This window comes from Colius striatus, chromosome 1 (assembly GCF_028858725.1).
Source record: "Colius striatus isolate bColStr4 chromosome 1, bColStr4.1.hap1, whole genome shotgun sequence".
NCBI lineage: Eukaryota > Metazoa > Chordata > Aves > Coliiformes > Coliidae > Colius > Colius striatus.
The window spans coordinates 62,591,979-62,619,329 of record NC_084759.1 but is presented as its reverse complement, the minus strand read 5'-3'; the positions used below and the strand labels follow the sequence as shown (position 1 = coordinate 62,619,329).

The 27,351-nt window shown below is 38.9% G+C and overlaps 1 protein-coding gene across 1 annotated transcript; it reads left to right on the top strand.

Moving 5' to 3' along the window:
• The first annotated feature begins 1,224 nt into the window (after positions 1-1,224).
• SLC5A7 (solute carrier family 5 member 7) lies at positions 1,225-26,286 on the top strand. Its single transcript, XM_062020576.1, has 9 exons — positions 1,225-1,407; positions 2,392-2,614; positions 9,222-9,335; positions 12,401-12,556; positions 16,684-16,832; positions 20,720-20,863; positions 22,617-22,770; positions 23,578-23,795; positions 24,367-26,286. The coding sequence occupies exons 2-9, from the start codon at positions 2,437-2,439 to the stop codon at positions 24,988-24,990; spliced, it is 1,737 nt and encodes a 578-aa protein (XP_061876560.1). The 5' UTR covers positions 1,225-1,407; positions 2,392-2,436; the 3' UTR covers positions 24,991-26,286.
• Positions 26,287-27,351: the final 1,065 nt, after the last annotated feature.

Sequence of the window (27,351 nt, the reverse complement as noted above, 5' to 3'; positions counted from 1 at the left end):
AAAATAGTAACTCTTCTAACCTTTAATTCTTTGGCCACTTTTATTTGGGCTCTTTCAACCAAGCCCAGGGACTTGTATGCAATCATAATTTCTTACATAATAAATGGCTGCGGCTAACACGCTATTTAGCATCATATGCTCAGAGGTCCATGAGCAGACAGAGCAATCCACTCTGCTGGCCAGCTAGTTGGCAAACAGACAAGAAAGTGCTAGCCCTTGGGTTGTTCCTTGTGGTGAACCAAGCTTTGTTAATTTACCACCTTCCTCCTCTTTGTTTTGACATCTTCCCACATTGCATTTTCCTCTTGAGTCTAGGATGATTTTGTATTTTCTGCTTTAAATCAATTCTTTCACCGATCTCAGTTCCTCTTCTACAGGCTTTTTACTTCTACTTTTCTATCCTTCATGAGCCACCAGCCTGTTACACACCTTTCAAGAGCTAAGAGTGACAGCTTAGCATGGACCTCCCTTTGTAAAAACTGGGGCAAGGGCATATGTGGGTCCACTTTGCACATGTACCCTCATTCTCAGCACTCAGGGGCTGACTGTCAAGCATCTTTTGGAGACAGACAGCAAGAGTCTTTTCATGGGAAAGCTGATACTACCATAGCTCTGGAGGTGAGGTTTATAAGAGGCATGTCAAAAAGGGAGACCCTCCCTAAAGAACTAGCTGCCTTGCAGCTTGGAAACAGTGCTGCATGTTCAACCAGGTCTGGAATGGTTCAGTGGAGAAAGATGGTCCTGAAGCTCCACACAGTCATGCCTTGGCTTGGTGCTTGCCTAGGATTAGGCCCCAGAGTGGTATGGGAAGGGTGCCTGGGAAGGCGATGAGAGCACAGAGCTCACCTTCCCTCTGCCTATCTCAGTTGTCTCCTCTTACTCCAGCCCTCCTTTCAGCATATCCCTTTTGATCAGCTTGCTCTTTCCATCCTTTCTCTTTCCAATGGTTTGGCATGATCCTGTTCTTTCCTTTTTCCCTCTCGTTGCCTTTTTGTTTTCTCATCCCAGCTTCACTTCCTAACCCTGTTTCCCTGCCATGACAAGACAATCACTCTCCCTTGAGTCATCCTTACTTTCCCCCAACGTCCCCTAGCACTCTGACGTCTTTCCCCCTTCCTCCCCCCCAACTCTGACGGACACGGTCCTCTCACCCCACTCGACCCTCCTCCTTTATAAAGGGATTTTCCTCTTTTTAATCTGCGAGCCCCCCGTCGCAGCCTCAGCACTCGGCGCAGCGCCGGCACCGTGGGGGGAGCAGATCAGCTTGCCTTTGCGCCTTTCCCATACCCTTTCCCACCAGCTGGGAAACCCCGGGCGGGGGCAACCTCTTCCCCTCCCCCGCCGCCGCCCCGCGGGATGGGCGGCCGTGCCCGGTGGGCTGCGGGGCAGCGCGGAGCCGAAGCGCAGGTGAGGCGAGGAGCGGCTGCGGGCGGCGGGAGGCTGCGGGCGGCGTTCCCCGACGGCGCAGGGCAGGCGCGGGGGGTACGCGGGCTGGCGCGCAGGGTGGCGCGAAGGCTCGGCGGAGCGCGGCGTGGGAAGCCGCCGGTAGGTTGGGCGGGCTGGGCGGGCTTGGCTCCGCGCTGGACTCCCGCCGAGCCGTCGGGAGCGCGGACGGGTCTCGCCCGGCGCGGCTGTGTGGGCAGCGGTAGCGGAGGCGGTGGGGCAGAGGGTGGGACGGGGCTCTGGGCAAGGCTAGGGACGAGACAGACGCTGATCTTGTCGTCCGGGGGCTTTTCCCCCGCTGTAGTTCGTATATACCAACATTTCTGCCGTTCGACAGCTTTTGAGCTTTCCGTTTGCTTCTCAGTTTGCGAAAAAGAACGGAATAATACTTTCAGTGATGGACAATTAAAGTCTTGTGTAAAGGAAAGCACAGGTTTTAAAATAACAGGAGCTGATAGAGAAGACAGCATTCCAACACACGGACTCAAAAGCTGTGTTTTGCTGTGGCAGCTATTACTTATCCATAGTTCTTAGAGTACTTAAAACGGGTTTGTGGCTTGTCTTCTAACTAAACAGTGACTTCTGTAATAGTCCACATGGCCAAGATCATCTGTCCTATGCCATGTACCAAGCTATTCCTTGACTGAAGAGTTCTCAGGCACGGGGGACGTGGTGACACTAAAATAATCCCGTGCTGGATGACTGATTTCTAAGAATTGTGTAGCTTTCAGGCACGGCATTTGTTTCCCATTGGAACTGCAGATAAATGTTGTTGGTTGTTGCTCCATAGGCATTTTCATTAGCACGTAATCTTCAATTTAATCTGAAAGACTGATTTGATAAATTCAGCAGAATAGTTTCTGTATAACCATCTGAGTTTGTACACTGATTCTAAAAAGCACCTTACCAGGTTTGTTAAAAGCAGACCTATTATTACATTCTCTTCAGAGATCTTAATGAAATAGCGATCAAAGAAACAGCTGGGACTTCAACATGACTTTCCATGTGGAGGGGCTGGTGGCCATAGTTGTATTCTACCTGGCAATCCTAGCAGTTGGAATATGGGCTGCTTGGAAAACCAAGAACACCAGCAGCGAAGGGGATCGCAGCGAAGCTATTATAGTTGGTGGAAGAGACATTGGCTTGCTAGTTGGTGGATTTACAATGACTGGTATGTAAAAAACATCTCTTTTTTTTCCTTTTTTTTCTAACCTGCATGTAATTTACCAGTTTTCCAGCTCAATGAAGAAATATAATCTACCTGTTGAATAATGCAAAATGAGGAAAAATATATATATATACATATATGTATTTTTCCAATCACTGCTAACATAATTTTGTGAACAATCAAATGTAGCATGAATGGAAAAACAACAATTATTTCTTATTCTTTGCTTTTATATTCAGCTGTAGATCAGAGGTGTTTGGGACAGAAGTATAGAATTTACACAGACTATAAAGAAATCCAGTTTTAAAATAATTGTTATTTCTAAAGCCATACAAATGGATGAGTTACCTTTGTTTAACCTAAGAAAAGCAAAGTGTATATACAAAAAGATCAGGGGGCAGGGAGGTGGGGGGGCAGAGAGGAGGTAGACAGCATCGGTTAAGAATAAGTTTCTAAAATAAAGTTGGCATAAATCCAAACTTGGAATTCCACTAATTTCAGCAAATTTATGTTGTGAATTCTTTTAGCTTCTTTTGCAGTAGTTTGGCAAAATAATACATTAGTGGTAATAGTAGTAGCAATAAGAAAAGCCTGGTTTAATGAAGAGTTCTTCACTAGTTTTGTAGGCACTGCTCTTTAACTTCCAGAACTAGTCAAACCAGCTGTCTTACCTGAGTGAACAAGATACTCACAATGTGGTCCGAAATCTCAAGTCTTACAATATAGTCATCAAAATATTCTACAATGCGGTAAAAAACTAAAATGCATTGTGAATAAAGTGAATTGGCCCACCATTTTTATTTAAGGAATAAAGTGTTTAAGCCTGCTTCTTTTTCCTTTTTTTTTTTTGTGTGTATATTATTCTAAATCCTATTCAGGCAGAGCCCTTTCAATTGCCAGATTGGATATATCAGGTTATGTTTTGCTGGTTTTCCCTGTTCTGGTCTCACAATTATCTAATAAGGAAGAGACATATAAAAACTTGGGCAAAAATTCTGTCTTCTTTAATCAAGAGAAATCCTCATCCCCTTGCAGGGGCATTTTGCTCTTTCAAAGACTGAATGTTGGGTAAAGAATGTTTTTAAAAGTCAACAAAGTTTGAATCCAGGCAAATTTTTTTTTTTGCACTTTGCTATAATTTACTGTATCACGTACCATTGACTCCTGAAGCATCACATATGATGAGAATCTGCTCACAAGAAGAGCTGGTTGGGCTGATTTCTACTGAATTACAATGTTTTCAAGAGCATTGAAAACAAAATATTTTGCAGATGTATTGCTTGCCACAAATCTGTAATCATTAGATTGAGGGAGTGAAAACAAAGCAAGACATTCCCTGCACAAGTGGTTATGACTAAAAGCCTTGCTAGTGAAAGAAGACACAAATTCTGGTCTGCTTAATCCTATTTTACAGGAATATTTTTCATAAGAGCTGAAGGAGAGATGGGACTTGAACTGGAGCTTCCTATATTGCAGGCAATTTCTATAGCCACCACAATTCACTCCCACGTATGCTCATCCTGTCTCATGCAAGCTCCAGAGGTGATACAGTATATCATCTCTGCAGTAGAATACCAGACTGATCGTAAAGGCTTTACATTAAAACACTCATGGGTTTTATACTATTAGGGTTCACACACCTCCTCACCTCTGATTTCAGAAAAGATGGTATTTAAAGCTTGCAATTTCATTTGCAAGGAATCATACTAGGCACACAAAATTAGGTGTAGGCACAAGTCCATTGAAATAGGGGTTAGTGCGAGTTTTGTCTCAGTGAGGGTGGTTGGGACACTCAGTTTAGAAAGCCATAACAAAAAAAAAAAAAAAGTTGTCCAGAATCTGTAATTATTTTTACTAAATGGTCACATTATCTAAGGGCATGTTTTCTTGTTTAAAAATTACAGATGTAGATTTTGCACCTCATAACCATGACTTCAGAGATATATGACAATTCCAATGACGTCTTTGTGTTTTACACTTTGTCTAAATTTGAATGAGCAAGTAAAGCATACCCTCTAAAAGAAAAACAAGAAAATTATACAGATATCCAGAAAGGATGTTGTACTTAAGAATATTAAATACTTTGGGTTATGACATAAGGCTTAATTCGGTCTTTCCTACCTGAGACAAACACTACCATGTTCTATGGATATTGGCTATGAAAATGGTAGCAATTTCCACAGCTACTTTGTGGGGAGGATGACAGAGGTCAGGCTATAAATTTAAAAGAAAACTCAAAGCATAAGCATTGTGACTTCATAAAGGCAGACTCAAGATTCATGAGTAATTATATTTGATTTTCTAAATGGCATTGAAAAGCCTTGAAGCAAATGCACTGCGTATAAAATAATGGCTACGGAAATATTTAGATGTATACTACGATCCTGAAGAAGCAGTTATATCACCTAGCTACTGCAATGTCTAAACACAAAGCCTATTGGAGGCTGAGTGTTTCTGTAATTAGAAGGAGTGAGAAACATTTAAACTGCGTAAGGATCACAACTGCTCATATTAAAATGAGCTAACAGAGTACCATGGTAGACACGCCTTTAATCTATGTGTCATTTTTACATTATTATGGTTAAAATGTTGCAGTAAATGTTAATGTTCCTTAATTTGTGGGTGAAATTCCTAAGAAGTAGTGATTGTGACAAACTGGAGCCTATCCTGATTTCAATGACTGAGTTTAAAAGCAAAGGAAATACTTGGGAGGGCGTAATCAAATGCTTACAAACATCAGCAAAAAGATAATAATCTATTGACGTAATTTTTTCATTTTAGTTGGATGGAGATACATAAACTTATTCATAAAATTACAAACTTTTTTTTATCCTTATGTCAGGATTTTCATTTTACAGAACTTGATGAGTTGCTTCAATAATTTTGGTGGTTGCACAGGGATCATTCACAAAGAAGTACCAAAAAAATCTGGGTTTCTAATATATATCAAGATATATAAATAATCTGAGATTAATTTCTGTGTTCATTGTATGATCTAGGAGCAGAATTGCACTCCATATCCTCGATATTTGTCTGATCATTTTTTAGGGTGCATGTTTTAAATGCATATTGGTATTTGCTACATTTTTTTGGTCCTTCAGACGGCAGGTAAACAGAGGATTAAAATAGATTACCACATGAGCATTTCCATAGATTATTAAATTTTGTATTCCTTTTGTCTGATTTGGGAGAAAAAAATAATTTCACCAAAAAAGGTATTAAACTAACTTTAAATTGTGGCTTAGCAAACTGAGGATCAAAAAATTACTGTCTAGGGTTGAAATCTCATTTCCCATTATTTATTTTCAAATGTATTTACTGATATTAATATATACATGCTGATTACCCATTCACCCTCTCAAAAAAACTCATATGGTACCTTTCCAGAGCTCTGGGGTCCTTACCAGGTGTTCCAGAACAATTGTGTGCACATAAAAACTATTTAGTGGCTGTTTTTCAGTCTCCAATCCAGAAATCAAGAAATCAAATTGAAACCAAGTGCTAAATCCTCCATGCCACCTTACCCAGCAACACCAATCCATAGAGCATTGTTCACCTTCAATCAGGGGAGGGCAATGTCATCTGAAATGTCACACAGAATTGAAGTGGGAGTAGGAGAGTTAGGTACATCATTGAAATGTCCCTTTGAGGACCACGTCAGTAGCAACCTTAGGCAAATCAATACCAGACACTGAGGTCTTCTTGCACCACAGCTGCAGCAATGCCAGACTATGGGATATTATTCCCCATCTGGAAGAGGGTATTGTTCACCCACAGTTCACACTTATGCTTCTTCCAGGGAAGAGGACATATATAATTCCCTTTCTAAATATTTACTTTTATTACTATACACAGATGCTTGCAACCTATTCCATAAGTCTATGCTGCTTGACACATAACAGGCAACATACAGCCCAGGTAGTCATGGACTCAGTGGTCAATGGCTCAATGTCCAGTGGAGATCAGTGACCAGTGACTTCCCTTGGGGACGAATATCATTGCTGGGGACATGGACAGTGGGATTGAATGTACCCTCAGCCAGCTGCAAATTCCACCAGTCTGAGTGGTGTGGTTGATACTTTAGAGGAAAGAAACACCATCCAGGGGGACCTTGACAGGCTGGAGAGGTGGGCCTATGCAAACCTCGTGAAATTCGACAAAGCCAAGTGTAAGATCCTGTACCTGGGTCAGGGCACGTGGATACAGGCTGGGCAATGAGTACATTGAGAGCAGCCTTGTGGAGAAGGACTTGGGCGTACTGGTAGATGAGAATTATTAAATTCTCTGGTGGATGAGAAACTGAGTATGAGTCAGTAATCTGCACCTGCAGCCCAGAAAGCCAGCTATATCCTGGATGACATCAAAAGGAGTGTAGCCAAGGTCGAGGGAAGTGATTCTGTCCCCCTACTCTTCTCTCCTGAGACCTGACCTGGAGTATTACATTCAGCTCTGGGGCCCCCAGCGTAAGAAGGACATGATGCTCTTGGAATGAGGACCACAAAGATGACTAGAGGGCTGGAGTAGCTCCCATATGAAGACAAGCTGAGAGATTTGGGATTGTTTAGCCTAGAGAAGAGAAAACTCCAAGGAGACCTCACATCAGCTTTCCAGTACCTAAAGGGGTCTACAGGAAAGATCAAGAGGGATTCTTCATCCCTTCCAAAATGAGGGGAATGAGGGGTAATGGCTTTAATCTGAAGGAGGATAGATTTAGATTAGATGTAAGGAAGTTCTTCACTGTAAGTGTGGTGAGGCACTGGAGCAGGTTTCCCAGAGAAGATGTGGATGCTCCATCCCTGGGGATATTCAGGACCAAGTTGGATGGGGCTTTGAGCAACCTGATCTAATGGAAGGTGTCCCTGCCAGTGGCAGGGGGCTAGGACTAGACAATCTTCAAAGTCTCTTCTAACCCAAAGCATTCTATGATTCTGGGACTCTGGTAAACGAAGTATCATGTTCCCATCTATTTTAATTCGCCCTGCCAAGGGGCACAAAATCCCAAATGTCTGTTGATTTTTCCTGTATTCCTGCTTTTCCCAACAATGAGCAGTGTTCACTCATCTTCTCCATGTGGCCCCACATGGGCACTGCTTCTGTCTTGTCTTGTCTCTGTAGTGCAATAGATCTTGGTAACCAAAAGTCTACAATAACATGGGTCTTTGGGTTGTTTCGTTTATTACTGAATTTCTCTGGGTGCACATCCCTCATACAAGCTCATTATACTGTTTCTGACAACAGAATGTTCCATTCCTGTGCTTCAGGATGCTGAAAGGGGTACAATTGTAATGTTCTGGTAGCTGGAGATCTTTCATTCCAAAGACATAGTGTAATTTAATATCAAGTTAAAAAATAGCCTCTAATAGTATTTGAGAGACATCATAACTAAGCAGAAAAGAGCAGTCATTTAGATTTTCAAGGAATTTATTTAGGAATTTTAATTTCATTTTCTCCATTTGTGTTTTTTCTCCAATTGCTTGTCTTAAACAAAATCAAGTTTGCTTGTACGATGGTGGATGCTGGGAAAATTCTAAGAATGTTGAAGGAAAATAGATTTCTTACAACTGTGAATTTTTGCACAGAAAGCCTGAGATACTCTGACATGAATAGATGGAAATTTCTAAGGCAAATAGGAACAGAACCACAAAAAGCTAATACTTGTAATGATTTGGCTGCTCTTTTTCAAACTACAGACCCATCCGCATAAAATGTACTCATTACACATTAGAGAAAATCTGTTTTGTAATTTCTCCACGGAATCTACAAGCAGGTAAAAATAAACTTCATTAAGTAATCTATTATGATTTATTTTAGCAGATACATCATGTATTTAGCAAATAGATAATGTATTTTCACAATACGTTTCTGTGTTGGAGATTTTCTTTCATACATACTCTAGGCCCCAAAATCTCAAATGCAGAAACTTCCCTTCAAGGCAGAGAATCAATTCATTAAGGACCTGAAGTTGGTATATTAAAAATACAGCTGGCTTATAGAGAGATAAGATCAGAAATAATATAATATTTCTGGAATAAGTCTTCAGGAAGTACAAAAAATAAATGAGTCAAAGTTATATAGGAAAACAAAAGAACTACAACTTTATGTGGAAATATGACATTTAAGGAAGTCAGAGTTTACTAACTGTGCTTTATGTAGCCAAAATTTAAAATTCAGCAAGATTTTAAGAGTAATTTTTTTCATGAAGGCTATGGTAAATGATCCATTCATTAAACTCATGTCTAATTTAAATGCTTTGAGTTTTCCCAGCTAGAATGACTTTATTACAGTATGTTTATGGTTCTTCAGATCCTTCCTTACATCTCGTTTGGACTAACACAAAGAAAATAGGGACTCAGTGTTCACATCTTCATTAACTAAACCAATGCTTACACACCTTGATGGTTCTCTCAGTCCATCTGACTTAATTTTTAGTACACTCAGATTGTAAATTTTTTTAATTAGGGCTATCTTTTATGAAAGGATGCCATGTCTGGCACTAGTACAGTACATATCATAAAAAAAACCCAATATTGTAAGTAATGACAGTTTCATTCTGCAGTGTGGGAGGTTTTCTTTGTGCACATTAACTACTTTTCCATCCCTTCTTTTTCAGCCACATGGGTTGGAGGAGGTTACATCAATGGCACTGCAGAAGCTGTGTATGTCCCGGGCTATGGTCTAGCTTGGGCTCAGGCACCTATCGGATACTCTCTTAGTCTGGTCTTAGGTAAGCAAAGAACTAAAGCTCTCTTTTTTAAACAGTTCTGTTGACAAGTCCATCATGTTACTATGTGACCTGATCTAGGTAAACCTGCTTCTGCAGGGGGGTTGGACTAGATGACCTCTAAAGGTCCCTTCCAACCCCTACCATTCTATGATTCTATGATTTGAAACAACTAGGATCTGATAAAAGCATACTAAGGTAAACTGGATCTTTTCTGCTGATAGGTTTATTTATTAAAAAGAAAAACAGAAAATCACTATAAATAGTTTGATATCTTAATCCTCCTGAATGCCTTGGCAAGACCTATTTGATTATTACAAACATAATGATCTATAGAGGTCACAATAAGAAAGGATTTGTGGATTTTTTTTTAATTATATATACTAAGTTTTACATGTACAGATTTTCTTGAAGTGCCTATATCATCTGGAACAAGATAGTATCAGGGCACCTATAAATCTTTGAATTCAAGAGTGACAAATATGCCTTCAGGTTGGTGAACAGCTTACAACCCTTACCAATCTTTACCAAGTGTCTAAGTAATGTCTAAGTTTGTGTAGAAAGTCTCCAGTAGAACTGGTCTATTTCCTTAAAAAGTAACCAAGTGTCTTCTTAAATGAGGTACAAAACTCTAGATCTCATGTCAAAATGCAAATACACAATCCCACTATATGCAGGATCAGTGTAAAATGTGGGCAGCATCATAATTTTTGATGCTGTGGCCTCTAATTCCTGAAATGTAGTCTCAGAAGTTCCTTACTTTTCTTAAAAATAATAGCAATAAAAAAAATCTCACCATATCTTATCCATATGGAGTAGCTCACCACAAAATGTTGCCTTGTGACCCATGATGAATATACCACAGAGGTTCCAGCTACATCCTCTCAGTTTGTTAACAGATCACATCTCTAAAGACTATTGTTGTTACAATGGTTTAAAAAACATTTTAAAATGTTACAAAAAAGATCCTGTGTTCTTCAACTTTCTTTGATGTGACTGATGTATGAGCCTTTCTTAACGTACTTGACCTCTCAGTCTATTTTGAATCTTTTCTCATGGTTCTTCCACCTAGTTTGTCCCTGTTTCATTTGGTTTCTTCCTGTACAACGTGATTGCCTTCCTGATTCTTTTTTTCCCCTCAAAAATGCTTTCCTATGGCCTGTCTTGGTTCTTCTCTCTTTCTAGACAGAAACCTTCCCTGTCTTAAGGATTCTTCTGTAGCATATGCAGGCCAGCTCCAGTTCCAGTAGTAGTTCCCATCTCTGAGAGCAGCTCAATTTCCTGTAAAGAAAATAATAACAATAGATGTCTGCCCAGAGATAAGTTGATGTCATTATGAATTCACAAAGGTCATCATTTATTGATGTCATTAAGTGGTCATTAGGGTCATTGCCACAAGCACCCTCCTGAATTTCATCCTCTGTAGAATTGACACAAATTAATAATAGCTCAGAAGGAGCTGAGTTAAAGTTATCCAGATTTTTTTTTTTTCATATAAATTTAATGACCATTTCAGAAAAAAAGAAGTATGTATCATGTTACCATATATGTCTCTGCAGAGCATAGAGAAGGAATTTCTGTAACATGATCCATACATACTGGCCAGGGGGAAGGAGTAATTTATCCTTCTTTTTAAAACAAATATCCAAAATTATAAATATAAGGCTAGAAGAAACATTACTGCTTCAGATTTGAAGGATTTAAGTTTGCTATAACCTCCCTGTTAGTTCACTATTTTGCTGCATATCACTTTTCCTAGTTTTTCAAGCAATTTAATTTTAACAGTTAGAATATCTCATTTTCTTTCTCAGATGCTTGAACATCCTAATAGAGTATAATGCCAGTGATTCTAATTCTAGTTGTCTTTTATAATGATGACATAACAGGTAGACTAGGAACAGGATCCATGACCAATCCAAGAATAGTAAAAAAAATGCTGGAGTTTTTGCATCCAAGTAACTTGCCTAAAGACAGCATTAACATGAGCAGTATAAGTAAACTGTGATTAGTAAACTGGTACCTTCTGTTCAGGGAACTTAATGAAATGAAGAAATATGAGTCATATAAGACAGTACATAGAAATGTGGAAAACCTCCTATACAATGCAATAAATATGTGACATATCTTGTAAGGAAGAACCTAATCTGCACTGTAGGTTTTCTTGGGAACTGACTGATTTTCCTTTTTTTTTTTGTTGTACCCCATTTATTGCATTTCAGCAGTTTTGCTGTGGTAGAAGTCTACTTAGTTATAGTCATGTGCAGAATTCACAGGTTTCTGTACAAGGGCTCTTTCAACTTTCCTGAGATATGTCCTTTTTCTTTCTCCAGCCAAAAAGAATTTGAAGATTGTACATTAGAAAGGTGAGACCTTTGCACATTTATGTGCCTGTCAGCCTGTATGCTAGCCAGGAAGAGTGGAATTTCAATACTTCGAAATTCCTGAATGTGCATAAATGAAATAAGTGTCTGACAAATGTTCAGGGAGCCTGACACCTGCAGAGCCTGGAAGGCAAATGACCTACTCCACAGGTGTAGTAAGGTTGATTTAAGCACACATAATAAATCTGAATTGTGCTGAAAGAATCAGATTTGCTGTGTGTGCGTTAAACCATGTGTGAACTCATATTTCTGACCTGGGAATCCCACACAGTTTTGCTTTTTGAGCAAGATCATGTGAAAATTAGAGCTGGATTCTGCTCTAAGAATGAACAGGATTAGATAGAAAAGCCATTCCCTTAGGCTGATCCAAAATTAGACAAAACTGACAGCATTGATAATGGCAGATTAAGTAAACTGAACCAGATAAGACAAACTTTTTTTCATTATCAGACTGTGGACATTAATGATGTGGATGTGTTTACGTAACTCTGTAGACAAATGTAAGGCAAGAGTTCTTAGAGGCTGTTTTAACTGTAATTATTTATTTAAAAAAAAAAAAAAAAACCACACAAAACCTGACCAGTAATACTAATATTTTTGTGCCCTTAATTGACAATCAATATTTTTCCCTTAATTTCAATGCATTTCTCCACTGCAATTGATGTCTTATCCTACTTTTCTTTGTAGGTGGCCTTTTTTTTGCAAAACCCATGAGATCCAAAGGCTATGTGACAATGCTAGACCCTTTCCAGCAGCTTTATGGAAAAAGGATGGGAGGGCTACTGTTTATTCCAGCTTTAATGGGAGAAATGTTCTGGGCTGCTGCCATCTTCTCTGCCTTAGGTAAGGAATAAGTGCTATAAATATTAATTTATCAGAGGTAGAAAGGATCAAGAATGCATTAAAATTCTGGCTTCAAATACTAACTATCCTAGCCAAATGATTCAGACTGTGACAAGTTCTCAGACCCATGCTAACTAGTAATTAAATCTGGTAATTAATTACTCCATTAATTATTTTGGTAATGGAAAGACATACAGGATATCTACTCATTTTCAGGTACCTTTAAATTGTCACTTTTCAGAGAACATTAAAAGATTTAGCAACAAATTTCCTTCAAGTGTTAGGGTGACATGGGTGATTGCAAGTGTCCCTTTTATGTTGAGGCTGACCCAGCTTCTCCACTGAGATCCACTTCTTACACCACTGAGATCACAGAATTCAGTCAAATTTCCCTTTGAGATTTTAAATATTATTACCAACAAACTAAACAAAAGAATCCTTTTTAATATATAGGAGATCTACATATACCGAACTTTCCGTAGAACAAATAATAGAAGTAAAACAGTTGCTAATCAATAAATTGAATTATTATTTCATTTTAAATGGCTTTATACTCAACAAAATGGAGAAAATACTTTGGATGCAAGAAAGGGCTCAGAGAATTAGCTGAACTATGACTCAATAGAAAATCACCCAACTACTCATCCAGTCCCAAAAAAAAAAATCAGTTTCCAGGGTTTTTAATTATATTTCAGGCCTGAACTTAGCAAACCCTTCAAGAACTGAGAAAGCCCTTGAGTTGAAGCACCAGTAGTTGACTTTTACCAGCTAATCATACTCATAGTGCACATGCCTGTGGTAATGCTTTCTAGCACAAGCTATTTTAAACAGAAAATAAACTTTGAAGGTACTCTCCAACTGTGCTCTGATGAACTGCAAAGCAATGGGGAGCTTGTTTACCACAATTTCATCACAAAACCCTTAAAGGACTAAGAACAAACTACATGCTGAGGTGATAGGAGTTGAATAACTTGAAGAACACTCTGGGTATTTGGAATATACCCAGAATATTTCTTTTTGATTGAGGACAAGCTAATCTGTGATACTTCAAAGCAAGTGGTGTGAATGTATTTCTAGTAGGTTTATATTAACAGCTGGCAGTTAAAGACTGTCAATTACTATAAAAGTCATTGAGAGTTTTGTTTTTAACTATTCTGTGAATAATCTGGTGATATTATACCTCCTAATTTGCACACCTATCCTCACTGATGAATATATAATCCCAGTACTCTTCAATTCTTGATCTTCCTCATTATTTCTTGCTTGGCAGGGGTTTAGAAGGGAAAGAAAGGGCTTCCAGGTTGTGAAAGAGGTCTGAGCCTGTAATCCTTAAGCACATGAACTTTGAAAGCTCACTGTACATCAAAAAGCCACCTGGCAGCTCACAGCAGCTCTTATATACTGCACATCATCTTGTGTTCCACTGCAGATTTTTTCCACCTCTGCGGTCAGGAATATCTATCTACAATACCTGCAAGGACTGAAAGTAACTGCAGCATGTTTCATTTAAATTATACTTATCAGAAGGAGAGGATGTGGGTTTGTTGTTTTGTTTGGTTTTTTTTTAAACATGAGTTTAAAACACTGCATTCACTTGAAATAGCTAATACATCTAAGGAAAAATATAACCATCTGATAGCTGCTGGAAGGGAAGTGAAAGAAAGCACAAGCAATTCAGGTTTCTTGAATGCACTGACACAAACTTCCTGAAACAAATTATCAGGGAGCTGATGGAGGCAGGTGCTGTTACAAACAAGGAAGAACTCATTAGGGATGTGAAGGTCGGAGGCAGATTTGGCTGCAGTGTTCATGAAGTGATGGAATTCAGTGTCCTGAGAGGAGGGAACAACGCAAAATTCAGGACCACAACAGTGGATTTCAGGAAAACATAGTTTGGCCTCTCCAGGGACTTGCTTGGAGGAATCTTGTGGGAGACATGGCTGTAAAAGAAGCTCCTGACTAGCCTCAGACATAAAAAGGAAGTATTCAAGAGGTAGAAGTAGAGACAGGTGACCTGGAAGAATACAGAAACACAATTCAAGCATGTACAGATGGCTTTAGAAAAGGATTTAAATCTGTCCATGAAGAGCAACAAGAAAGGCTTCTATGACTACATAAACTAGGAAAAATATGGACATCTGTGAAATGGGACAGGGGACCTGGTAGCAAGGGATATGGGAAAGGAAGAGGTATTCAGTGCCTTCTCTGTGTCATTCTTCGCTGGTAAGACCAGTGTTCAGGATTGCCAAAACTCTGAGAACCACAGGAAAGTCGAGGAAGGCTTGTTGAAGGAGGACCAGGTTAGGAAACATTTAAGTAAACTGGACAGACACAATTTCCTGGAACCTCATGGGCTGCATCCCACGAGTGCTGTGGAAGCTGACTGATAGCATTGCAAGGACGCTCTCGGTAATCTTCTGAAGACTGTGGTGATCAGGGATGTTTCTGAAGACTTAAAGAAAGCAAATGTCACTCCTGTCTTCAAGGAGAATGCCAGGAACTTGCTCCATTCCTGGGAAGGTGATGGAGCAAATACTCCAGAAACTACATTCAAAAAATTGAAAGTCAGGAAGGGGATTAGGAAGAGTCGGCACAGATTCATGGAGAGGAAATAATTCCTGATTTGATATCTTCCATGATGAGCTGACTGTCTTGGTTCATGAAGGGAGAGCAGGACACAGGGATTTCAGAAAGGGCTTTTTATATCCTGTTTATATATTGTAATATTCTGATAGACAAACAGATGAAGTACAGACTAGGTAAGTGATAGTGAGGAATATTGCAAAATGAGTCTTAGAAAACAATGAAGTTGACCATGAGTCAGCCATGTGCCCTGGTGGCAAAGAAAGTCAGTGGTATCCTGGGCTGCATTAGAAGTACCACTGCCAGCAGATTGAAGGAGAGGATCCTTCTCTATTCAGCACTGTTGAGACACATTTGAAGTGCTGGATCCAATGCTTCCCAGTATAAGAGATGTGGACATATTGTGGAGAGTCCAGTGAACAGCCACAAAGACGATTAAAGAACTGGAGTGCCTGGCATATAAGGAGAGGCTGTGAGAGCTGAGATTGTTCAACCTGGAGAGCTGAAAGCTCAGATGGTTCTTATCCATGTGCATAAATACCTGATTTGGCAGTAGAGGGAGTGGAATAAAGAAGACAGAGCAAGTCTTGTCTCTCTGATGCACAATGACAGGACAAGAGGCAACAGGCAAAAACAAAACTACAGGAAATTAAATTTAAGCTCAAGAAAAACTTTTTTTTTTCCCCTACAGTGAGAGAGGTCAAACACTGGCACAGGTTGCCCAGAGTCTCCATCCTTGCAGATAGTCAAGACCCAACTGAACATGACCCTGAGCAATCTGCTCCAGCTGACACTGGTTGAGCAGGGACTTGGACTAGACAGTCTGTAGAAGTGCCTTTCAATCTCAGCAACTCTTTGAGTCTATGAACTGTTTTGTGGAGACTGACTGGTCAGCTCAACATTGTGGTTTGTTTTCTACAAATAAAATCTACTTGATGGTGCTTGGAAAAGTTTTTCATTTCTAAGTCAGTAATGGAGGATAGATTCTCCACTTTGCAAAGAAACCTACTTTTCTCCCATGTAAACAATTCAAGGGCACATTAGAAGGAACAGTGGACAATTTTCCCTAGAGCTGATGCCTCCTCTGTCACTCCTCCTTAGTCAAAAGGGGCTAGCTCAGAGCATAAGTGAGATACAAATGTGTGTGATACATTGCAGCAGACCTCCCATAGGCACAGCCTTTAGTGCAGTGATACACTTCTTCCCATGCTGCTGCAACTCACCCAAGGTTCTTTTCTGCAGAAAAGGAGTGTAAACCTTTCAGAGGTTAAGCAATGCAAGGAAATGCTGTTAGGACACTTCCCTCTGCCATTTTGTAAGAACCTGTGAAATGATAGATGATAAACAGATCAACAAGAGCTTTCCTTTTCCCATTCCCTTCAAAGGCACAAAAGGGCAGAAGATAGAGGGGAGAATAGCTTCATGCTTTTGCTGAGTGTCAGATGAACACCTGTATATGCAACTTAACACAGGTGAGCCTTCTCATCAGTCATACTGTAACTAACAGATGCTAACACACAGTGCTTTCTTTTTCCCCCCCACAGGTGCCACTATAAGTGTGATCATTGACATTAATGTCAATATTTCAGTTGTTGTTTCTGCCCTGATTGCAACTATGTACACGCTTATGGGTGGGCTTTATTCTGTGGCCTACACCGATGTAGTTCAGCTCTTCTGCATCTTCCTGGGACTGGTAAGTTTGGCTTGCTTTCTTTCTTTCTTTGCTGAGGATTTTACTTTGAGCATTATGATGACTGCTGAGACCTAATGTCCAGCTTCAGTTTTGTAACTGTGTCTTCATTGAAAGCATGGAGAATGAATATCTCCACTCATAGAGTTGTGATGTTAAAGAATCTACATTTACATCAACATACAGACCGTGCTTTGACAATAATGCTGACTGAGGGATGCAATTCTTTAACTTTTTTCCCGTCGGTCTGATAGTGCAACCACTCTTGCAGTTTTCCTGCTGAGTACATACCTAACTCAGATAGCACTGGATCTGACTCTTTCCCTATCTGCCCATAGAACTGTGGAACAGGCACTGGAAGGAGACATCAGACAGGAATCAGCCAGTAAAGCAGTTCAGAAACGCTGTCATTAGATGTGAAGAGCTGAAAATCTCTTGCTTCTCTTGTCTGTAGTTGTTACCTACTCACACAGCTTACTTAACTTCCTACTTTAAATCAGTTTCTCGGTTTTTCCCTCATTTCCCTCCACTATTTTGGAGGTAACAGTATAGGAAGCCTCACCAGATGACCTTGCTGTTTGAATGTGGTGGTATGAATATCCCCTCATCAGTTATCAATGTTATGCTAGGGAGTAGTCTTGTATTCTATTTAGTTGTTATTTCAAACCCTACTCTGAAAACCATCAATAGAATAGGGCTCATATCACAGGGGTGCAATCAAAGACTGCTGTCTTTGTTTGCCAGTGGCAGTAATAGATGGTCACAGGTGCGCAAAGAACTGAGACGGGTTGAAACAAATAGGATGGCTCAAGGTGAAGGAATTGAATGGCACTCTGAGGACCCAGAGTTGTTTCTCTGCTTTCACCAGAGTTCTTGTGCAGCTCTAGAGAAATTGCTTCATCCAGTGCTCACACAGGTGGTCACTAACGAACCCTGTATGTGTCCTTACTCTATAGCATCCTACCATGGGGCCTATGGACTTATTTGCGGAAGTACTGAGCATTCCCTGTTGTAACAGACTTCATGGGAATGGAGCTAAATAGTCTGAAAAAGTAAATCCGATTTCCAGATGCCCACCTCAAATGAGAAGCTATTCCAAATCATCTTCTGTCATACCCTTGTTTTTCACCTACTCAGTGAGGAAAATAATGTCTTCTTCCCTAACATGCATGTTAATATTTGTGAACCATTCCGTTTTATACACATGGTGTGCATTACCGAAATTCTCAAAATTGTATATAAATCAAAACACAGAGATGCTTTTCCAATGAGAACAACTCATGCACTGTTAAAGGCTGTAATCCTGTGGGAGTTGCAACGTGATACTGTATTAAAGGCAGCATGAACCTGACAGGGAGGGTAAAGAAAGGTTGTATAGCAGTCTTCCAAGTGGTTAGATTCATAGCTTTGATAATGTTCTTTGAATTCACAACAGGGTCTCTTATAATTTCCCCTTTTAAATAAACGGCAATAATGCAATGTAGAAGAAACCATATTTATAACTTCAAGAGTCATAACTGGGGCTGGAAGCCTCAGCATCTAAATGGTCATGCTCTAGGTGAGACAGTTTTAGATGAGATGAGACACTTTCACAGTAGGTGTCACAGCAGAAGTTGTCACAGGCCCAGCTTCTCCTCCAGGCTCTGGAGTAGTTTGTATTCTCACTGGCACAGAGCTTTACTCCTCTAATGTCTTTTCCTCTCCTGTTCCTTACCCAAGGGGACGTGCTTAATATATTCATTTTTGTTCCCTAACCTGATAACCCATTTCAGCTACAGCTTCTTCCTTAGTCTTCCATAACCACTGCTTACTCTCCTGTACCCATATCTACAATTCTCAGCTCTTTGTTTTTATCTTGACTGACGAGTCTTTCCCTGATCCTGTACTGTATTCCCACTATTTACTGACTCTTCATCTCAGCTGTGTTATTAATTCCCCATTCTAAATTCTTTGTCACTATGTAGAAGTCCTTCTGTGGTTTGTTTTTTCCTGGTTTCCAACTCCATGATGTCCTATATTTTTCTATCTACCTGCTACTTCTACTCCTAATCTTCAAGTCCCAGGTTCTGCTTCACTTCCACAAGCCTTCCATTCAAAACAGCAAATTTTCTACTCCTGTTAGAAAAGGCTCAGTGAAGAAATCGAGTCTGTGTCTATATTAAGCAAGTTAAGTAGTGCCAAGGTAAAAACACAGGATCATCTGTAATATTTGTTAAAACAGTCCTGGCACTGTTTTGGCCCATGCCAACTGGTATATTCCCAGATAATTCCCAGGAATAGTTCAAGTCTATTCTTCTTGGCAAGGAAAGGAGTCTAGATGTATGGATGCAAACTGTGACACGTTGGTGAGCTGTAGGGCCAGAGAAAAGTATCTTGTCATGTTTTATTTACTAATGTAGAAGTAGTCCTTGAGACCACAAAGAGATAGGTTATTGTCAGCAACTTGAATGGATTACAGAAGCTCATAATGCATTTTCTATACAGCACCTATTAAATCCCAGGCTATGGAATGCAGGCTGTGGGTAAATTGGGGTAAATTAGAAATTTACCCTGCTGAAAATCTCAGCTGAGTATGGACAAACTACAGCTCTTCAGAAGCTCATCACTTGGACATGTGTGAAATTTGACATTCACAAACAAGGATAAAAAAAGTCATTTGACATTCTTGTTCCCCATGACTTTTTCAACAAAAAGAGCATGAACATCCATTCATTTTGAAAATATGTTTCTTTTTCTGTTCAAAATATCTTGGAGACAGTTGAAACATGTTGGTGATCTTACACAGAAAAGTGTAAGCAGATAGCGAGAAGGGAATCTTTCTGCCCAAGTACTAAAGTTGACAAAGTTTAACATGTAACTGAGAACGGAATACTATACTACATGATAAACAGGCTGAATAATAGGCAGTACTGTAAAATATTCTTCATACATTATTGAAATAGTTGTGCAACGGGGAAGATGTTTTACTTCTCTCCTCCTTGTTCTTATTAGCACGTACATTTAAACATGAACAGTTGGATTGTGGTAATCTGTGTAGTTTTGGACATCACTGGCTCCATAAGGATGCTGTGCTTGTGATGATCTATTCCATATACCACAAAGCCTGTTTTTCATCTCAGTAGAAGCTGCTAAGGTTCTCCTCATAGAAAGTTATTGAGTTACACTACTGCAAAATGAGTTAAGAAGTAAAAGCACAGAAAGTCAGTTGGTGCAGGAAATTAACCTTCTGGCAGAAGCTGTCTCTGGGAAAGCTTTCTTAACTAATTCTTTTGGCCTAGATCAAAACAGAAAAACTGCAAATAAAGAGCCCAGATTGAAATCATCGTCAAGGTAGCAAAATGTTGTTATGCTGATCTAGTGGGTGTTCTGGAGCCAGAGAGATGGGAGTACACCAACAGCAGTTTTCTCTTGTCACAATATAGTTTTGTGTTGAATTAAAAAACATTCCCAAGCTTTCAAGTGTCTTTGTCATGTCTCATGACTGTATACTAGAAAATCCTGATACTATTGCACACAAGTTTGAATGTAGATGTTTCTCTACAGTGTGATCCAGGAACAGGCATAAAGAATATATTTGGCATCTAGGGAAAAATAAAATGAAGATGTGTAAATGTGTCTTTCCCACTGATTTTGTAATTTATATTGATTAATTCTCTGCTCACATTCACACCCTCCAGGACAGAGGTAAACTATCCATTACCAGGCTCTCTGGATCTTGGAGATGTTCCATCAGCACATAACTCTATTTTTCTGCAAGTCAGCTCAACAATTTGGCATTTGATCTGTAGTAAGCAAGAGGAAGAAAAAAACCAGATAATATTAATATTAAAATTTCATACATTGAGAATGTCTTCTTTAGACCTGAACAAAGTGTTTCTCTTTGGCTACAGTGGATTAGCGTACCCTTTGCGATGTCCCATCCTGCAGTGACAGACATTGGGCTCACAGCTGTGCACCACGTGCACCAAGCACCTTGGCTTGGATCTATCAACTCACTTGACATTTACACATGGCTAGACAATTTCCTTTTACTGGTAAGTGGTGGCTTGTATGAAGGGATGAAGCACTTAAGCACTCACACTATGGTACTGTGACAGCTGAAAATAATTGAGTCTATTTAAGAGTTTCCAGCAAACTGAAAACTTTTACCCTCTTGACTCCTGCACAATAGTTCTACACATTTGAATGATTTCAGTGAAATATCAGTAGAATACTGCAGCACAGCTGTCAAAGTCAGCATTGCCAGGAATCCAATTTAAATATCATCAGGCTGAAAGAGCTGACTTATGCTAACATTAATTAAAAGTATGCAGCTAATATTTAACTGATGTCATTGTTGACAGAGGAATTTATATATTGCAGAAGGCAATAAATATGTTGTATAGGTGACTTAGAAAAAGATTTACAGAGATGGATGGATGGATGGATGAATGGACAAAGTGAATGGATGGAGGGATGGATGGATTCATGCATGTCCACATGCCAGAATGAACTGAGGGATTTTGTTATATATATATACATATATATTACACATGGGATCAGTGGTTATTGAGTACTTTCCATTAGAAGATCTAGCAACACATACTAACATTTTCCATTCTCATTGTCCCTGAGCAACTTGACACTGTTTTTATTATTATGATGTACCTTGGGGTTCCTTTCTCTATTTTTTTTTCTAATACCCTCAACCAAAAATCTTCAGTTTTCTGATAATTTCAGAGAACCAAAGGAAATCTCTAATGCTGCCAAATGGTGACACATTTTCTTTTCATCTTGCTTGTTTCTTTATAGCTCAAGAAATTTACACATGCTTGGAAAGCTTAGTTAAAGGGAACATTATTAAGGCTGCAAGGAAAAACAGTCATAAATAGCAAGTCAAAATCAGAGTTGTCTGTGAAACATTCATTTGGTCCCTGTGAGAGCATGAAGCATATATGAAACACCTGTATACACACTCTTTGGTCCAAATGCCTCCTGCCTCATTTAGTGTGTAAAACTGGGCTGTGCATGTATAGTGAGCAATTTGCTTTGTTTTCTTTCCATGCTGTTTAACAACAGGCATTTATTTACTTAGTGGAGACTATTCAAATCCTGTACTCAAGACAGAATTGTTAGCATTTGTTTTTTCAACCTTTGGAATTACTCTTTTTGTGTTGTATTTTGCAAACATAGTTTTCTGTCTGATCAAGATCTTCGCTGTTAAATACTCCTCCAAAAAAGAAGGGTAGCCACCATAAAAGAAAAAATTTCTTTTACTACTTTGGCTTTAATTACTACTGGTATCATATTTGCTATAAGACAGTGGAAGAATAATTTTTCACAGTCATATGTTCAATGTATACAGAATGTGTTGCCTTGTTAGATGCCACACGCAAGGAAAATAAAAATCTTGCTTTTAAATTCTATCAGAGTTTAATCTAGTTTTGGTGGAGGGAGAGTGCTGGATGCCAAAGTCTTCAAATATTAAATATGACAATAGTATAATTTTTATAAGGCTTTGTAAGTATTTATACAACTCACAATACTGGAGGATTACAGAGACTATATAAATGCAAAGTATTGTTGCTAATGATACAAAGGAATAAGTTGTCTGAAAGAGTGGGATTCAAGTGGACTTAAGAAGATTTGACATTGCTTGTGAGAATTAAAGTTATTATCAATTGATGTTCAATAAATAAATGAAAGAGCAGCTGCATGGCTTTCAATATTCAAATGATACTGTATTATGATATAAAAAAAATCCAGAGTTAGCTCCCAGTGGTGAGATGCTGCTCATTGTGTTTGCAGACATTAGGAGGAATTCCATGGCAAGCATACTTCCAGCGAGTTCTTTCCTCATCTTCTGCCACATATGCCCAAGTTCTGTCATTTCTGGCTGCTTTTGGCTGTCTTGTAATGGCTCTTCCTGCAGTACTCATTGGTGCAATTGGAGCATCTACAGGTAAATGCTTAAAAGCTAATGGTACAATAAATGCGTGAAAATTCTACAAAGCTTACATTAGATATAATCTGACTAGGTGACATCATTAATCAACTCATGACTTCTTCAACAGGAGACAACACTGAAAAGTAATATTATAGAATTTTTCTCCCAGGGGAAATTGCTCCTACCTCAGTGCCTCAGATTAACTCATTTTGCATGTTCTAGGTATCTACAGATGTAATATTTCTCTTTTAATATTTGCTAGATTTGGGTACTTTTATTTGGTCCTACACCATAATAACTGAGAAATAACTGTGTATGTATTTTAGGAATTTGTTAGGAGTTTCTTATCTTGACAAATACATTTATGTCCGTTCTTTGTCATAGTGAGAATGATCCCCATCACAGTGACATTGTAGATAAGCTGTTAGAAATGTTCGCTTAGAAATGTTTAACATGTGACTTTGAGCTCTAAATATGTAATCCAAGAGAATACATCGCAAACAAACATGGATCACAGACTTGTTCTATTGAGGAAAACAACATTCGATGCAAAGTTTTAAAGTTAAACTTCCTACTGGATAACCACAGGCTGTGACCAAACTTAGCTTAGAGATAAGGAAAATTGCAGAGTAAAATTGAATCTGCCTAAGAGAAACCAGTCGGACTCTGCCTCTCTCAAATGGTCCTGCCCCAGGAAAAGTTTAGTCATTGAATGTGAATGAAAATATGGCAATATGAATAGCTCACTATAGATGAAGTAAAGAGATGCTGTCGCTGATGACTACTAATGGTACTAACAACATACCGGTGTTCACATTGCAGCCTGGAACAACACTGCGTATGGTAGCCCTGACCCCATGGCTAATAAAGAAGCAGATATGATTTTACCAATTGTGCTCCAATACCTTTGCCCAGTTTATATCTCATTCTTTGGCCTCGGTGCTGTATCTGCTGCTGTGATGTCATCAGCTGACTCTTCAATCTTATCAGCAAGTTCTATGTTTGCTCGGAACATCTACCAGCTTTCCTTTCGTCAAAATGTGAGATTTAGTTTTCAATTTTACTTTCAGAGAAAATTTTAGGTTAGACCTTAACTAACTTATTGCTGCAACCATAAGGTTTACTTAAATCCTTAACAAAATGGCACATTTTTCTGAATTATCGATTTATCGGCAAATCATTTGACAGTAGAATAAGCTAGTGAGTTACAGATTTCTCCAGGAAATGGAAAAGAAAAAATTCTGACACTGAGAGATTTTTCGAGTTGATTCATATTGTGCTTATGTTTAAAAGTTATTTCTAACTCTCCAATGTTTTTTTTTTTAATTTGAGACATTATCAGAAATTTCCCTATGCTCAAAGATAAAGAACTTTGGGAATGGCAACCATAACTTTTTTTCTCTGTGCTTGAGATGGAAGTGAGGTAGAGATAGAGACAGAGATACAAGTGCAGGTGCAGATGCAGAGACAGAAATATTCATTTTTAAATAATTATGTCATGCAAAATTTCATTTTACAAAGTAGTATCTTATTAAAGGCCATGTTCATAAATGTAGACATACATGTGTTGTCATGAAGAAAACATCATCTAACACTGTCCTCTTTTTGCAGGCTTCAGACAGGGAGATTGTGTGGGTCATGAGAATCACTATTTTGCTGTTTGGAGCATCAGCGACAGCAATGGCACTGCTAGCTTCATCAGTGTATGGCCTGTGGTACCTCAGCTCTGACCTTGTTTATATCATCATATTCCCCCAGCTCCTGTGTGTTTTATTTATTAAAGGAACCAACACCTACGGTGCCATTGCAGGATACTTATTTGGCCTTGTTCTCAGAATAACTGGAGGAGAACCATACCTTTACCTTCAGCCCTTGATCTGCTATCCTGGCTGCTATCCTGATGAAAACAATGTCTATAACCAGCGATTCCCATTTAAAACACTTGCTATGCTTACCTCCTTCTTTACTAACATTCTGGTCTCCTACTTAGCCAAATACTTATTTGAGAGTGGGACTTTGCCACCAAAGCTGGACTTCCTTGATGCTGTGGTTGCCAGGTACAGTAGGGAACACATGGACAAAGCAACTCTCGTAAAAAGTGACAATATTGTATTAAATGAACTTGCACCTGTGAATCCACGGCACAGTCTGACTTTGAGCTCAACTTTCACAAACAAGGAAGCCTTCAATTACGTTGATTCAAGTCCAGAGCTGTCCAACACTGAAGATAATTAAAAAATCTGGTAACCACAAGCAAAGCAATGCGAAGCAGGATATTCTACAAAGAATAGTAAGAGGCATTTTATCAGAAGAAAAGCAAGAATTGAGAATAAAATGCCACTGCACAATTCTTTAAGTTGTTTCTAGAAGCAGGAGCATCCCATGTGAGAAACTCTTTTCTGTTATTACCTAACATGATCCCATTCTTTCCACTCAGATCTATATACAGTGCAATTTAAAAAAAATATTTACAATTGAAAATATATATAGCAGAAAAAGTGCAACAGTTATTTAGCCAAGACAAGAGATTATAATACAGTCACTCTGAAATACTATCAGTTAACATTTTATTGACATTAACTGGAAACACATTGTCACAGCTATAAGTGATTTATGACTAAAGAGCTAGTTGCTTGAGCAAAGACAGGTAATTAACTTCCTTGGAGTTTTGATCTGGTTGATTTTTTCTTCAAAAAGAAATTCAAATGATACAAATCTAGTATTTTGTTATTGTATAAGACAGCAAAACATGCAAACAGTAATGAATTTCTTACAGGACTGCTAAAACTCATGTATTGATTAAAAAAAGATTGAAGTCATCAGTTTAAAGTGATGTTATACCTAATGCAAGATGATGTTAAGCAAATTGTGTTACTCTAGGTGTTCTTTTTTTCCTGTGATTAGTGGCTGTCACCAATGGAGGATAAAAAAAAATTTAAAGCAATAATTGTAGTTGAAACTCGGCTTGTGAAAAATTACAGAACTCTTATAAACTAAGTATAACTTTTCCACGTGGAGAAAAGAAACCTTTTCTTGACTTATCATCAAAATGAACACTGAGCAAAGCAGTCTGACACCAAGCAATTGCAGCAGTGGAACAAATATTAAAAAGTAAGGAGGCCTGAATAAACAGATGAGAGGGTTTTTCCTAGGGAAATTTCCCATTTTTCACTTAAGAAAAAGGTATTCTCAAAGTAATCAAAAAAGTCTTTCCACAGCAGTGTCTACCTCCAAAAGTGTCAGCAGCTTGGAGGGGAACTGAAAGGAAAGTCGAACCCACAAAGTCAAAGACACGGCAGTGTCTTCTACTAAATACTGGACTCCTTCATTAACAGCTGTCCTCCTGGATCGTTACGGTGACTCTGCAGAGCACCAACACTGACGAGGTACAGATGAGGCATCCTTCATGGCAATTCTGGCCAGAAGCAGCAAAGCAGGGAGCTGAGACCTCCTCTGACTCTGCTCTGGCCTGCAAGGAACACACAGTGTCATTTCCATTTGCCCACAGCCAAGATGATTGTCCCCATTGGTACGTGCCTTTCGCAGTGGGAGATCTAATAGCTAGATTTCTGTACAATGAAGAGCTGTGCTCCAATGATTCTTTTTAATATCTGCGCATGACACAAAATGCTCAGATTAAATCCAGATATCCTGCTATTGTGAAATTTCTTCTTTAATGTTCACATCACAAGTAGCTATACTGGAGAGCGGGAGATGTAAGAATAGGTTTTGCTGCTAAAGGAAGAAGCCATCAACTTGTGCATTCAATATTGACATAAACTTTCACAAGGTTGAATCCTTAGACATATTTTTGCTCCTTTTGTGGAGTTTTAATGGCATAAATCTTTTTTATATGTAGAGAAAATTAATTTTACAGACATTGATTTTTTTCTCCATGTGCTACATTTAAAAATAACACTACTTCTCATTTCTGACTATGCATTGTGAACTACAGTTCTACTGTGCTAACAAATACTGCGTGTGCTGTGGACAGAGGGAATTAAAATCAGAATCTGCCCTAAAAACCCAGAAAAGCCAATATAGCAAAGAAATGAAACATTTCTGCAGGGTGAGTGAATGAGCTAGCGATGAAATTCAGGGTGCTGAGGATCTCACAAACCAGACACAAGCCCAATGTTATTCATTCCCCTCATGAATCATGGAAAAGAGAAGAGAAAGGAGGTCATATGGAATAAAGAGAGAGAACAGAGTTACTGCTGAATTACTATCTATTTCTGTCCTAAATCCACTAACCTGGATCCCTTCTTATGAGAAAATATCAAGCCATGGTTTTGCCCACTTATATAGCCAATGCCTTATGCTGCAGTTCCAGATTGGAGAATTTTACAGCCACTTGTAGATCTCCCTGAAAATTTTCTCATACTTCAGTTTTGTCTAAGAATTGCTAATTTTTTACTATGAGAAGGAGCATAGTGACCAGATGCTTTGAAAACATCAACATTTCTGTATTCTTTGTTTCAAAATTCCCAATAACAGGAGGAGAAGGAAAGGAGAATTATTGAAGAAATAATAAAGCAGGAATTATTGAAGAAATTTTGATTGAAAAATAAGCCATTCCCTTTCCTTTGTACCTTT

Excerpts from the sequence above, each read along its gene's own strand:
- SLC5A7 (XM_062020576.1), top strand. The coding sequence starts at position 2,437 with ATGACTTTCCATGTGGAGGGGCTGGTGGCCATAGTTGTATTCTACCTG. Across the intron at positions 12,557-16,683 it reads TGCCATCTTCTCTGCCTTAG|GTGCCACTATAAGTGTGATC; the intron begins GTAAGGAATAAG and ends TCCCCCCCACAG. Across the intron at positions 23,796-24,366 it reads AGCTTTCCTTTCGTCAAAAT|GCTTCAGACAGGGAGATTGT; the intron begins GTGAGATTTAGT and ends CTCTTTTTGCAG.